The sequence below is a fragment of the Patella vulgata genome, chromosome 8 (genome assembly GCF_932274485.2).
Source record: "Patella vulgata chromosome 8, xgPatVulg1.2, whole genome shotgun sequence".
NCBI classification, from domain to species: domain Eukaryota; kingdom Metazoa; phylum Mollusca; class Gastropoda; family Patellidae; genus Patella; species Patella vulgata.
Genome location: NC_065886.2, coordinates 3867949 through 3883449, shown reverse-complemented (window position 1 = coordinate 3883449; position 15501 = coordinate 3867949). Strand labels below are relative to the sequence as shown.

At 38.5% G+C, this 15501-nt stretch overlaps 1 protein-coding gene across 1 annotated transcript; it reads right to left on the bottom strand.

Annotated features, from left to right (window-relative positions):
* Nucleotides 1-5365: 5365 nt before the first annotated feature.
* On the bottom strand, nucleotides 5366-8192 carry LOC126829764 (cytochrome P450 2D3). Its single transcript, XM_050559882.2, has one exon. The coding sequence runs from the start codon at nucleotides 7584-7586 to the stop codon at nucleotides 6072-6074; it is 1515 nt and encodes a 504-aa protein (XP_050415839.1). The 5' UTR covers nucleotides 7587-8192; the 3' UTR covers nucleotides 5366-6071.
* Between the last annotated feature and the right edge of the window lie 7309 nt (nucleotides 8193-15501).

Sequence of the window (15501 nt, the reverse complement as noted above, 5' to 3'; positions counted from 1 at the left end):
CTCACGTACTGTTAGTATTTGGCCATCTACACGATTGTATTTACCATAAAAAGACAGCTACTTGATTACATGTTAATGACCCCATTCACGAACGAACGACTGTATGCATAAGTCATCTCAAAGTTACGACACAGTTTTACACAACTGCTATATGACGATAAAAGTACATTATCGGGTCATAGTGACAAATTTGCAAATATACGTCCGGGCCCGTATCTACAGGGGGCGCGGGGGGCGTGCCCCCCCCCCCGCTCAGAAATTGCTAACAATCATTAAAGTATACACAGTTCCTTATTTTAACCTAAGAAAACTACGCTTCCCTAAGCAGGGGGAGGTATAATTCAGGCGACAAATGAATTGCGCGCTAAACTACAAACGAAAGACTAGGCAGCTAATAACATAATCAAGGGAGATAACTCTGCCGATATCGTTTTAGGCCACGTTGTCACAAACACTACATACATTATTATTGACACAAAAAAAACAGGTAAAATAATTGTTTTGTCCAAGGAGTTTGAATATATAGATTGGTCCGAACTGATGGATAAATATATTACGTCAAAGTCGCCAAGGGTAAGGTCTGAAACAGCATCTACATCTATGGACAGAAGTAACGAGGTCAACAAATGCCCAAATGATCTTGGAATGTTGACCACTTGTCCGGCACAACCGCAGACAGGTATACAATTCCCGAAAAATTCTTCTGGCCGGAAATTTTCACCCATGTGGTATGCACGTTTTCCATGGCTTGAGTATTCTGTAGAACGTGACGCTGCCTTCTGCTACGCGTGCCGACAGTATGTGAGGCAACATTTTCTACCATGGCCAGTATAAATAGTGAGCAACGTCGCTCCATGACGTACATGCGCCATCGTAACTTGGTTCTGTTGGCATTTGAACGAAGACGAACTAAAATGATTGACATGGACCAATTTATTACCAAATTTCAACCAAAACACACGCGTCTGCAACTATCATAAACTAACTGTTTGAAGCCATATGCCAGGAGCGAAAAAATTATTAACATTTACCAGTACTGAGTACTGACAAAGTAAAGTGCGACTCGAAACAAAAATTTAGCGGTATTTACTTATTTTAAAATGCTTATTAGACGCCTAGGTAACTCCATAGCATGATGATTACAACAGTCTGTTAGAATGACCTTTCCGAAAATTTCCTCAAAATGTTCGCCCCCCCTACCGAAAGGTAATGCCCCCCTATGTCTTAAATCTATGTCTTAACAATGTATGACGACAATGATCGACTAATAAAGCGGGACACCACTCATTATCAATTTACAATATAAGTCAGACTTAAATCTATGTCTTAACAATATATGCGTTGGTTTATGCAGACCTTAGGGGTGGATGGTCGAATGGTTAGCGAGTGCGGGTTGTATCATAAGGTCTGTCATTAAGTCAACTGGCGTGGTTTCGATTCCCTGGTTGTACGTGACAAGGAGTGGGTCACCTGTTCAACCTCCTGGATTTTCTCCGGGTCCTCCCACTGTTAAAGAGCCCTAGGCGCAAGCGAATTATTGAAATTAAAATTGCACCATATGTGTTAGTCCCGAAATGACCTGGTTTGTGTGGAGTGGACGTTAAACCTCATTTCTTCCTCTCACATACCCAAATATACCCCACTCTCTCTCTCTCTCTCTCTCTCGCTCTCTGCACGGAACTGTGGGTAAACCTCCAGAAACGTCAACGCTGTTTGATCAATCAATGTCGGACGTCATAGGGTCAAAACACGCTCGTATGACGCGTTCATCGGGATTTTCCGGCGTGGTTTCCCCTTGTCAGTGGTGCAGGACGGAGGACCTAACACGGTCATCTGCCTGGTCGTTCGGATGGAACGAAAAACCCAGGCCCCGTGTACACATTGGCGTGCATTAAAAGATCCCTTGGCAGTTCGAATTTGAAATAAGAGTAGGCCATACTGCCGCTGTCCGGGCAAAATTTCCCTTATAACATATAGTGTATGGCGTATGCACGTATTGATTCGCCCAGTCGGAGCAGAACAGTAGGACGTTAAACCCTATTTCAGTATTCCATGGTGATACGAAATCTAACCGAAACCCGAGATCCCAGGATGGGGTGCAAATTCAATTCCGAATCTCGGGACAAAAATTTTAGGACTTTAATTTTAGCGGAATAACCATCTATTGTTACTTGCTTTATTGTAAACGTGTATCAAATACTAATATTAGTGTGGCAGTCTTTAGATAGCTCGACCTGGGGTCACTGCTCAAAATCTGGCACGTGTTCTGAATATAATTAATCCTGTATCGACTCTTGACCCCAATACGTCACAGACGACTGTCTACAACCCTGTTGATTTAAATATCAAAGATGCCCGGACAACACATCATACTGAGGAAAATTCGTCCCAGGCAGCGGCGCTACGGTCTACTCTTATATCCAATTACAACGTGGCTCCTATACAAAACGGAAAATTGTTCGAGAACTGTATAATATGCTGATAGTTGACAGCCAGTGTTTCGACAATTTCAATTCGTCTGCATGTATATTTTGTATATTTCATGCAGCGTGTATCCGATCGTGACTCACGCTAGTATGACACAACGTTTAGTAAATATTCCCCTGGGTTATTTTTCTTGTGTTACTCCCTTTATGGTTAGTTCGTTTTCCATTTCGAGTGACGTCGGTATCACTACAGGCCCGGTACTGTACAGCGCAGTCGCAATGGACGCTTACTGCTAGTTCCCGGATTATTTCCCTTGATCTGATATGTACGTTTGTTGTTTGTGGTGTCTGTGTATATTTTGACCCGTCCGTGGGTTTGTCTTGTTTAATTGTTAGTGTGTGGTGCAGCCCCCTATTTAAATGTGATGTGGTGATCTGAAGCGCATGTTCACAATTCGATCCACGTCCTCCGTTGATCTATTTATTAAATCTAAATTGGGTCATTTGTGACGAACAGGAAGTGGGACAAAAAATAATTTCAGATTGCCCATTTCTCGGTTATTTCTCAACCGATCTTCTTCAGGTTTTCACTTTTGGATTCTTTGGACAAATCTCATATGGGCTCTGACTGACGGTTTTTCGAAATTCGGAAGTTTGCTCTATTAATATTAGCATAAAAGATTTGCGAAAGTTTTCTTCATCATTTTTTCGACATTCAAGAAGGCATTTCTCAGTCACTATTTGAGGCATCAAGTTGATGCCTTCAATGTGGTATATTAAAAAAATTTGTGACGGCTTCCGGAAATTACCGAGGCATTCCGATTTTTCCCGAGCATAAATAGTTCTCTCCAATTTAAAAATAGACAAAAAATGACATATGGTGGTGATGGCCCAAGATATTATCTTTCATTTTCAAAGACCTTGTCCCATAACATTTTCAACCACTTGGCCGCCATATATATCCGCTGTATCCAGAGATCCAGTTCAATACAGTGAGAAGCAGGCTCGATTAAAGGCTTTTCACAGTACACGGATTACAGACTTTCGGGGTTTACAGTTATTCAGCTGAGCTTAACTGAAATGTTCATCTATCTTTCATATAAAGGCTTGTTGAGGGTGGTAACGTGTCATTTGTTTTCAACATCAGACTTTTGGGGCTACAGTTCAAAGCAGTTTGCTACTGGACTCTACAGACAAAGTCTATTCGGAGTTATACACCGTAATATTTTCTTTCTTCACTATTCTCGTGCATGTTTTGTATGAATACGTTTTGTGTTGTCCAGTTTAAATAGATTTGATAGTTTATAAAGACTCGTTAATTAAGCCCCGTTTACTATTATTCCTAAGCTAGCTGTTGTAATGTGTCCGGACGTCCGTTCACATTTTGTCGTGGACACGGTACATGTCACAAAATCTGACGCGTGCTGGGCGGTTATTGTCTACACTGTCCTCATAAATGCAAAAACAAAAGAAACCGGAACTGGTTGATAAACCTCGAATCCGATTGATTTCCAACCTGGGTGTAGTCACGTGTGTGGCTCTGTTCCCGACCTTCCGACAATTTGCCATCTCTTCTGAAAAAGTGCCCTCGAATTTCGAAAGAATTATCCCAAATACTCATGAAAATGCCCTCGTCAATGTCATCATATTCTTATTATCCCCCATGACAACATTGTACCCCCATTTTCCCACTGCCCCTCTCTTGTTAAAAACAGATCTAGCGAAAATAATAAACACCTATCGGGCTAAATGCGCGTACATGCACCATCCATCAACCCTCCTTGCTGGGACTTAAAACCAGTTAAGGCTATGGTGATCGACTGATTGCGGCTAATATCCATTTTTCTCTGATTTGGGTTTTGATTTTAAAAACGAGCGCTGTTAGCAATCATTTATAATCACAATTCCGCGGTGAAGAATTATGTTTTCATATTAGAATCAATTGATCTGTCTTTGTTGTGGGGGGGGGGGTCACTGTGACTAAGTGGGTAAGACGCTAGCCTGGAGGTCGGGTGTTCGATCCCTGCATTGGCCGAGAAAGTTCATCCAGATTTTCCGATGTGTTTCCCCCTTGTCAGTGATGCAGGACAATTGTCCAGTCGTTCCGATGGGACGAAAAAGAGAGAGAGAGAGAGGAATGAGTTTAACGTCCACTCGACACAAACTAGCTCACTTCGGGACTAACATATGGTTTTAATTTTATTTCAATAATTCGCTTGCGCGTAGGGGTCTTTAGCAGTGGAAGGAAACCGGAGGACCCGGAGAAAACCCACGAGGTTGGACAGGCGGACGAAAAACTGAGGTCCGGTGTACACATTGGCGTACGCGTAAAGATCCCTTGACAGTTGGAATTCGATACAAGAGTAGGCCGTAGTGCCGCTGTCCGGGCACAATTTCCCTCATAGCACACAGTATGGCGTATACCCGTCTTCATTAAACACCATTTCATTTCATTTCATTTCATTTCTGTCATTGTTTTATTTCGCTAAATAAATTGAGGAAAATGGGAAATGGAAAAAAAAAATGTCGAAATTGCAACACGGGCGACGAGAACCTTTTTAACTGTTAGCATACTCAATGCCAATACGCAAACCGATACCACGAACTATATTGACATTTATTCTGTCACCAGTAACTTCCCCTTGACCAGGCTTAAAGTAAACTTTGTCATCTTCTCGCTCCAGACCCTTTTGTAAGTAATATCAGAACCTTTGAAAGGAATATCAGTTCCTTTTGATGCTTGCTTTTCGGGACCTAACCACAATCCCTACTCTTATATCAAATTCTAAGGGATCTTTTACGTGCACGCCAGTTTATTATAACTGTTTATTGGAATAGGTTAATCTGTTCATCTCAACAAGTAACCCATTAATTAGCACCTGGCTGTTCAGAGGTTTAAGATTGGGTAACGTAAGTAAATGAACTTCTTTCAAGTTTTTGAAAGCTGGTATATTTTATTTATTATGAGAACTGTGTTATACAATAAGATTTTATACTAATCTGGATATAAAGTCAAATCAACAAATCATATCTAAACAATTAGCTTGTCTGACAAGGTAACACGCCCACTGATTAATTTGTCTGACAAGGTAACACGCCCACCAATTAACTTGTCTGACAAGGTAACACGCCCACCAATTAACCTTTAATAACCAACCTTATCAGTCAAGCTCAACTGCATAAGGACTACGATATTTTAATCAACAACTTATTTCACATCATGTAAATTTACAAAAAACAATGAAACTACAAACTACTATGTTTATATAGCAATATCTACAAAACGGTACACAATCTTACCTACATAATCTTTAAGATAAATATTTAAGCGTTAATCACAGTTAATGCACAGAAAGTCTTATTTCAGCCGCCCATCACCTGTGATATATCATATTGGTAACAGTTAAATCTAGGTTTCAAGTTATGAATTAGTCAGAATACATCAATCTGGTACTACTTGTGTGAATAGGGTCATTCTGCAACGCAATACTATTTCTGAAAATCGGCGGAGAACAAACTCTTTTAGTGCGAGTACAAGCAACGGTGGACCGGTGGATATGGGTGGCGAAGAGCAAATGTGAGTTGCAATAAAACGATTAGCAAATTACACCAACAAATAATTTGTTTTTAGAGTTAACTGAAATCTTATCGAGGCGTGGCAGTTAGGGTATATTCTGGTGTGGACATACTCAATCCACATATTCCATCAGTACTGGGTTTCTCACTGCCGGAGGTCGAGAATGAAAACCTCTGTAGGAGATTTGTGAAAAAAAGAAATATTTCCATTCTAGCCAGTGATTCACCAACACATATCCGTGGACCTGTTGAAAAGGGTATTAATGTAGCAGCAGTTTGTTTGGATATCGTCCCTGAACCATCAAGGAAGCGTTCTGGTTTAAACTGTAAAGGTTCCTTCCAGTATCTAGAATCAAGGTGGCATGCGTACAAATTTCCATAAACCAAAGAACCTTGTGGGATTAGGAATCCTTTTACTACGGCATCTTTGTCCGTTGTGTGGGGAGCTGTAGTGGGCACTGCGTTTGCTATCCGTTGTACTTCAAGAAGTGTTGCTTCGTTGTACGGCATTTTAGACTTATCAGACCAACCAACCATACGACTATCACCGACCACACTGTCGATTTCCTCTTGGCATTTCTTCTGGACTTCCGTATGAAGGATCATATAGAGCAATGTCCAATCGAGGGTGGTAGCTGTCGTGTCTGATCCAGCAGCAAATAGACTTAAAATGGTTCTTTTCGTGTTGCCTTCACTGGTGACATCGGATGCGCCATTAGCACACATATCCAAGTGAACATCAATAAAATCCTTTATGTCGCTTTTGTCGAAAACTTCTTTGTGTTCCTCAATACGCTCAACAATAAACTGTTTCACCTTCTCGATAGAATTTCGAGCAGTCAATATTTTCGCAGCCAGGACTGGAATGAAACGAAGCATGGGAAACTGATGAATAGGTGAAAAAAAGGTCATCTCTCCCTTGAAATTTATCTGTAGAACTTTAATGATTTGAAGAAAATCAGGATCGCTATAATCATATCTTTTACCAAATACAACTGTACTGACGATATTGGTTGTAGCTTTCATCATTAAATCATGAACAATAAATGGCTTTCCTTCGTGTGCTGTTACATAGCCTAAAATGATTTTAGCTTCTTCCTTAATCCTATCCTCGAGAGTAGTCTTCCCGACTCCTAGGTCCCGAAGTGCACGAACTGTCATTCTTCTCTCTTCTTTCCATTCTTGTCCACTCGCCCAGAGGACTCCCTTTCCGTCTTTTACAGCCTGTTGAATTCCCCAAAGCTTATCTACTGGTCGCGAACTGAACAGATCCTTTTGCTTCACAAAAGCTTCCTCGATAGATTCGAAATCGTTTAAAACTACCAACAACTGGTTACCGAAATAAATTCGAAAAATGTCGCCATATTTTTCTTGCAGTTCTGCATAATATTTATGTCTCTTACCTACTCGTTTGCCTCGCATATCGAGCATGTTTCCCACAATTGGCCAATATGGTGGTCCAGGAGGTATCCCAGATCGTTCCTGCATTGAGATGACATATCCAATAACTAGTAGAAAGACAAGAGTCAGTAAAATGGTTGTTACATCAGTAAATGGTGTTAGAATATCCCATAGGTTAATCATTTCTATAAACGTAGATCACAGTCGACCTATCCTGATTAAATATCAACAATAACAGTCGGCCGATATGTCTTCTTATAATTAAGATATTGTAAACATCATGTTAATAACCCACGAACAAACACTGAGTGTATACACCGATATAAACAGATATCGTATAGATCTCTCTCCCTCCTACCAACATTCACTAAACAGACACCTTGCTCAATTGTTCACTTTATAATTACTACAAAACGATTTATTATAGTTACTATATAGTCACCATCCACTACATTGATCTTTTGAGTAATATCGTATTGAAGTCTTCGCTTTACTAACACTTTAAACCTCCGTCTAATACTTCAAACCTTCTTCTTATTGTAACACGAGACAATGTAAAGGCCGCGGTCAGGGATGACTGCTGTTACTTACAGCAAGATGCACAGCCCAGATGATTCACTATATGCTCAGATTGTCACCGTGTTCCATCAGAACAGTATTGCACAAATGCATTCATGACATTACGACACACATACTGTTAGTAGTTGACTATAAGCTCGATTGTATTTACCATAAAAAGACAGAGACTTGATTTAATGTTAATTACACCATTCACGCACGAACGACTGTATGCATAAGTCATCTCACAGTTACGACACAGTTTTAAAAATAGCTTCTTACACTACTGCTATATGACGACAAAAGTACATTATCGGGTCATAATTACAAATTTATAAATATACGTCCCACTTAAATCTATGTCTTAACAATATATGCGTTGGTTTATGCAGACCGTAGGGGTTGGATGGTCGAATGGTTGTATCATAAGGTCTGTCATTGAGTCAACTGGCGTGGTTTCGATTCCCCGGTTGTACGTGACAAGGAGTAGGGTCACCTGTCCAACCTCGTGGATTTTCTCCGGGTCCAACCGTAGGCACATACTAGTCATAGACACATTGAATGACTCGAACTAAATACTACGGCTAGTATGAGCTTACTTTATTGCAGTGTTTCGAATTTCATCAGTCAAATATCTAGCTTCTTTAGTGAGAAATTTTCTTGGTGTGCTGTTCAAAATTTCGCGGCACACTTAGGAAGATTTAGCGGCACACCTGTGTGCCGCGGCACACTGGTTGAGAATCACTGGTCAGGAAGAACACCCGTGTATAGATCCAGAAACCAAAAGAAATCTGGTGGATAAAAAATTGGTGGAAAAAGAAATCTGGTCGAAAGAAATTGATGGAAATTGGGAAAATGCATTTTCCGATAAACTGAACTTGTTTAAATTTGTTTAACAGATCAAATAATACTCATTTAGCAAGAACTGCAGCGCTAAAATGAAAAATTTGTGAGTGATTAACTCAAACTGTTTTTAGTTGGCGTTCTGCTGGCTCGTTAAAATTCGTGTTTGTGTCGTCCATTTAGCTAAGTAGAGCTAAGATGATTTTGCGACCCTAGTCCAAGTCCAAAATCATGGTGATAGCCAGATAAGGTTGAAAGTATGAGTAATTTAATCTTTGAGTATAAGGTTAGATTTCAATAAGAACAAAATAGAACCCTGTAAGTCGCGAATAGCGTTTAGGGGGTAATAAAACAATAAAAGGAGTTATATGACCTTTGGGTATAAAGGTTAAAATTTTGCAGTAGAAGTGTCAGTATTAAATCGCGAGGATGCGAGTAGGTATTTAAGATAATTGAATCGTTAAATATACGAGATTATCAAGCGAGTCAGTGGTTTAGTATATTACGATTTCGTATATTGTTGCTTTAAAATGTATAATCCTATATAACAACACGCGTTATGTATGTTATTTTATATCAGTAAATTTTGCTTTAAATTGTTCACGCGAGGTGATTAAGAATGATTAATTTGAGATGATGTCACATTGTATTTTTATGTCTGGTTATTTTTAACAAACGATTCTAAATTTGACGTGTGTGGAAGTCATGTGATTTGAGAGAGAGAGAGAGAAATGGGGTTTAACGTCGACTCGACACAAACTAGGTCATTTCGGGACTAACATATGGTTTAATTTTATTTCAATAATTCGCATGCGCGTAGAGGTCCTTAGTAGTGGGAGGAAACCGGGTGACACGGAGAAAACCCACGAGGTTGGGCAGGCGACCCTACTCCTTGCCACGCACAAACGGGGATTCGAAACCACGCCAGTTGACTCAATGACAGACTTTATGGTACAGCGCGCACGTGCTAACCATTCAGCCATCAGTTATGATTTGAATGAAACTATTTGGGTTGAGATGTGCCCTATGATGGACTAGGTAACGGCCGGCTTGTTTCATGTATTGGTGTATTTGTTTTAGCTCACATACAAAATTAATGAGATTAGCCCAAAAAGGTCAGATGACTGATAGTATATGTTTGTGTAACATGGCTAATGTTTATACAAGTTAGGATAACTAAGTCTGATATGGTAAATGTCAAAATAATATTATAATTGTTTCGGAGGAATTATAAAAAGAAAACGCAATTATAAAATTTCAAATTAATGTGTTAATATCAAGGGGTCAAAGTTAGTTTGTAGATTTATAATTTAATACTGTTTTAGAATTCTGATGATTACAGAGACACATCAGAGTTTATTAATAGTTAAATAGAGATTTGATTTTAAATAACGGTAAGAGTTGATAATAAGAGAGAGAGAGAAATGGGGTTTAACGTCCACTCGACACAAACTAGGTCATTTCGGGACTAACATATGGTTCAATTTTATTTCAATAATTCGCTTGCACGTAGGGGTCTTTAGCAGTGGGAGGAAACCGGAGGACCCGGAGAAAACCAACGAGGTTTGACAGGCGACCCTACTCCTTGTCACGTACAACCGGGGATTCGAAACCACGCCGCTCGACTCAATGACAGACTTCATGATACAGCGCGCGCTATCCATTCAGCCATTCAGCCATCCAACCCAACGAGTTGATAATAAAAGTTATAAATAATAAGAAGATTTAGAAATAATAATGTTAGATTAATATTAAAATAAAGTTAGATCTTGGTCTGATGACAATGACATGTTTGATTTGAGGATAAATTGTACTTGTCCACCCAACCAATCATACGTAGAAGAAAACAAAGGTTTTCAGGTTGAGGATATGAAAGATAAAACAGACCAATAGAAACCCAAGAAAAAAAATGGTTTACCAGTTTACCATATTAAGATTTTCTGAGACAGAAGTTAAAGTGAAACTGAACTTTTAAAAACATTAAGTGTAGTGTTATAGTATTTTGAAACTAAGATTAGAGGAGAAGTCAAAGCATCAACACTTAAAAGTTATGTTCTGTGTATTAGGTTTAAAGAGAATTATCATAGGACATTGACGTGCAGTGATGAACTGTTGGAGAGCTTTTGCATGCGATTTTTGATTTTTGTGTTTGTTTTGAATATTATTCTTTAGCGTTAGAAAATTTAATTTCTCGGTGGGAATCGATATAGTTTTGTGTCATGTGAAATCTTGTATGTTTAATCGTATAATATAATATGCATGTTGCATGAATAATTATATAATCATATGGATGTTGGGTTAGAAAAATTGAAGTTTTTTTTCTGGGATCTCCTACCTGATAGTTTCGCATAAATTTTAAAGAGGGGAGGCGTTGTAATACTATTAGATAACTTTTCCGAAATTGTATTAGACGAATACAATTTGAAACGCAAATTAAATTGGTTATGAAATATTGTGAGGTAAACAGAAGGGAAGTCTGTGCTGATATGATACATGAATTGAACTATAGGTTAATAAATACATTTGTCATATGTCATCTTAATGGTCAGGAATGGAATGTGTCTGTTGACCAAATTTGGTAATGAGTCCCTGTTGCTATGCAAGACACGAAGCATGACCGACCACATGATTAAAATTACGTCAAATTTTACCAATTAGGAAATGGCTAGCTAAACTCCAAGCATAGAAAAATACCCGAGATGTGCGCGATTGTTAGACAGCCATGTAGTTCTTGAAGGGGAAAGATGTAGCAGTGCATAATATAAAATGTAGAACCGAGATATGGTATGTGTTGTTCCTGTTGATGATATTATTTAAGATGCAGTATATTCAATCACAACGTGAAGCTATCATTTATGTGGGATGGCATTAATATAAACATCCAAACCAGTTAATACTAGACGATCAAGGACTGTTCCAAAATATGCAGTAAGAAACGATGCATCGGTTATACGCCGGATGTGGCGACCGGTTGTCCCGGTGTCCGCTCTCCGCGTCTGACAGACGACCCATGGTGCTACATTATATTCTGGAGAATAAAACTGCTTAATTTTGTTTTAAAACCCCTTAAAATCCTCTACCTCAGTGCCGAGCAACTAACTCAATATACGTGATATGTTTTCAAACAACTTAAACACGTCAGCCTTCATCTGGAAGTGGAATTAATAAATCCAGACATTTTTTTTTATAAAAATAACGTGTAGGTGAAATTTACCTTTCGTTATCAAGTACAGCACATGGTCCCAGCACTGTATAGACCGCTAAAGGAACCCAAGGAAAAAAATTGACCCGAAATCATAAACGACTCAATATTTTGAGCTGACATTTTGAGACAAGGTAAATACAGCATTTTGGTGTTTACATTTCATACGTACCCGGACTTATTCCAGTGAAGGACGAAGATAATTTGTTATTTATCAGTACTGCGTCAAGCATTTTGCTATTTTGGTATAATCATGAACTATCTAGAATATAAATAAGTGAAATGAGGTTTGGCGTCCAACTGTATCTTGAATATAAAATGTTTCTGTTGTAATGTAAGTGTAAATACACTGGACGAAACTGCATACAGTGACTCTGAACTGAGAACCGTTACAATTGACTAAAATAAAAAAATAAAATCGCCACGTTTTATAAAAATTGTCATGTGAATGCCTATTTTGTATTGTTTTCATTCGATGTGGTTCAGCTATTGAACAATGGGTTCATTTTTTATAAGCACATGGTTTTAGGCTTTGAACTACCCTACATGAGGACGAACACAAGGTAAGTTGTAAATGATAAGGCCAGCTCAATTTTTCGTCATAGGTGATAGGTCACAGAGCTAGCGCTAATCCCAACCCTAACCCTTACCATGAACCTAGCCCCAATGCTCACCTTAACCGTAACCTACAATCCCGCCAACAATCGCGTGACCTAACCTTACTGACATCTCAACGACCTTGACAAAAATTCAGCTGGCCTTAACAAATAGATTTAACCACGAACACTATTGAAAGCTAGTTTTGGATTTATCTCCCTTTTTACGTTTTGACGTATAAGTTTTTATTAATGCATTTCAGAATAGGGATTAATTATGTGCCATGCCTAATAAATACACCTAGATATCTTTTTTTTCTTTTTTTAAATTAAATCTTTTTTAATTAAAGTTCTTCTTTGATTCGGTATTTTATTAAATGTATTTTAGGCATCCTTGAATTTGACTGATTGTCGTATTTTATAATCCAGGGGAAAGATTGCACTCACCATCTCCTATTTTCTTTTTAATAGCCCTACGTCAAAATTACGAAATTTAACATACATTATGCAAGAGCTACGAGCTAAATCAGACTTTAGGCCTGAATTGTTATATAAACTATTAATTAGACATTAATTAACATGAGAATAACTTAATCAACTCTCGATGCCATCTTATGCGTCGGATTTTGACTGGATTTGAATCCGATCTGCTGCTCAATGTTCATTGATGATTAAATCCAAAAATGGATAATCGAGACTATGTTTTTTTATCGTACCGACTTTAGTAGTGATGATCGGGGTTAGGCCCAAAATCCAATCGCTAATATCTCGGTTCAGAATAGAGCAATTTGACTGAAATTTTCCGCATATTCCATTTACATTATCTAGTTTTTAACTAAGTTTGGAGGTCAGAACCCGTAATGCCCGAAAAAAAAATTGTCGCAAACGCGCTTTCTTGCTATTCCAGCCCGTAAATACAAGGTGGTCCAATATAGCCAACCTGGCAGACCTGAATCCCAAACAACCAATTAATCGTCTCAAAGGAGCCTCGCCCTCCTGGAGAATTTTTTTTCTACTATTCTAGTCCGTGATCTGAGTTCAACAACTCAAAAGTTGTCCAATGGTGTTGTAACGGAAATCCCACTCAATGCCGACCTGAATTCCAACCATCCAATCAAACTGATGCATCTGCATTCACAAACACTAATCGAAGCCCGAAAGTGTCGCTCAAAGTAGAGGGACTCCAGACAAAACGTTTTAATCCATAGTCAATTCAATATATAGTCGTGATATTCAATTAAAAGAAAAGTAAAACTAGTGTTTTAATAGATTTATGGCACTTTATTTTGCTAAGTAGATGAAAAAATGATTAATAATTTTTGTTTTCACTTTACTCGTCTGTCCAAAAAGTCATATTGCCCGAAAGTTGTGTCTACAAGCCTGGTGAAGGTACAAAAGTATGAAGTTATGCGAGTCCTTCAAGCATGACTTGGTCCGACCGTTACTAAATTGAACCGACATGTTTGTCTATGAACACGTGTGTTTCGATTTAATGATATTACATATCAAATTTTTACACGGACCAGTAGTAGCTTGTATTAACTGTAATTTGAATAGGTATTCATGTCAATACTGTTAGCTTTGTATTAAGCGTGTGACCTATATAATTTATATTTAATATACCACCGTCATACAATATACAATATAATGATATATTATAAAATACAATATAATGACCCATTCAACCATATTTCTACTTTAAAAAGTTCGGAGAGAGAGAGAAATAGGGTTTAACGTCCACTCGACACAAACTAGGTCATTTCGGGACTAACTAATAATTCGCTTGCGCGTAGGGTTCTTTAGCAGTGGGAGGAAACCGGAGGACCCGGAGAAAACCCACGAGGTTGGACAGGCGACCCTACTCCTTGTCACGTACAACCGGGGATTCGACTCAATGACAGACTTTATGATACAGCGCGCGCACGCTAACCATTCAGCCATCCAACCCACCCTTAAAAAGTTCGGATAAGACTTTGTACACACTGCCAACATTTTCGGTAACATAATAAGCAACATGTTGACCAGGTGCGATGTTGGTGAAAAAAGTAATAGTGTGTACAGTTCGGAAACATTCGGCAACATGTTGTCCAAATGTTGCCGAAATAAATACAAGATCAATTTTGTTGCTGAGATACTAATGATGTTGCCGGGTTGGAGGCAAGTGATGTAAAAAAAAAAATGGCAGCTTCCAGCAAGGAATGGTTAAGCTGCCCAACATGTTGTCGAACTGTTTTCGTGTGTATACAGGGCCAAAATTTTGTTGCCCAGGTGTGTTGCCGAGATGTTTGCAAAAATGTTACCGAAAATGTTGGCACTGTGTACAGAGCTTTATACACACCGTAGAGGAGCTGGACTGACAGAGGGGATAGAAATCAGGGAAAGATAAAAACAAATTAAATATAGAAATAAATAAGTAAAATACATTTTATATATATTGTTAGACTACTGCCTATAGTCGGTATACCTGTCGACCAGTATAATCTACAGGTAACGTTATATATCAACTTTGTTTGTAAAGTTATCAAATGACATGATTGAACTTGTATCACCTTGATTTATTCTACGCAGACCATTTTACCGAGATTTTATTATTCACTTGGTAATCTAATGGTGTTTTATATCGACCCTTTATGTTCATGTTTGAATATGATTTGTTGAACGATATAAACGGCTTGTATGTTTTATTACAGTTATGGACATTGATTGAACCCTTGTATAATTATAATAATCTGTACTTGAACTTAGGGATTACGGGGTTGACCTATGTTAAGGCGAAGGAGCTCTTGGCGATGTCATTAGATACATAGCCGTTAACCACTGATAGATGTTTATTCGCACGAGGATATTTTAAACGGATTGGTGTACATCGAGCACGATTGAGAGGTATATACATGGGAGT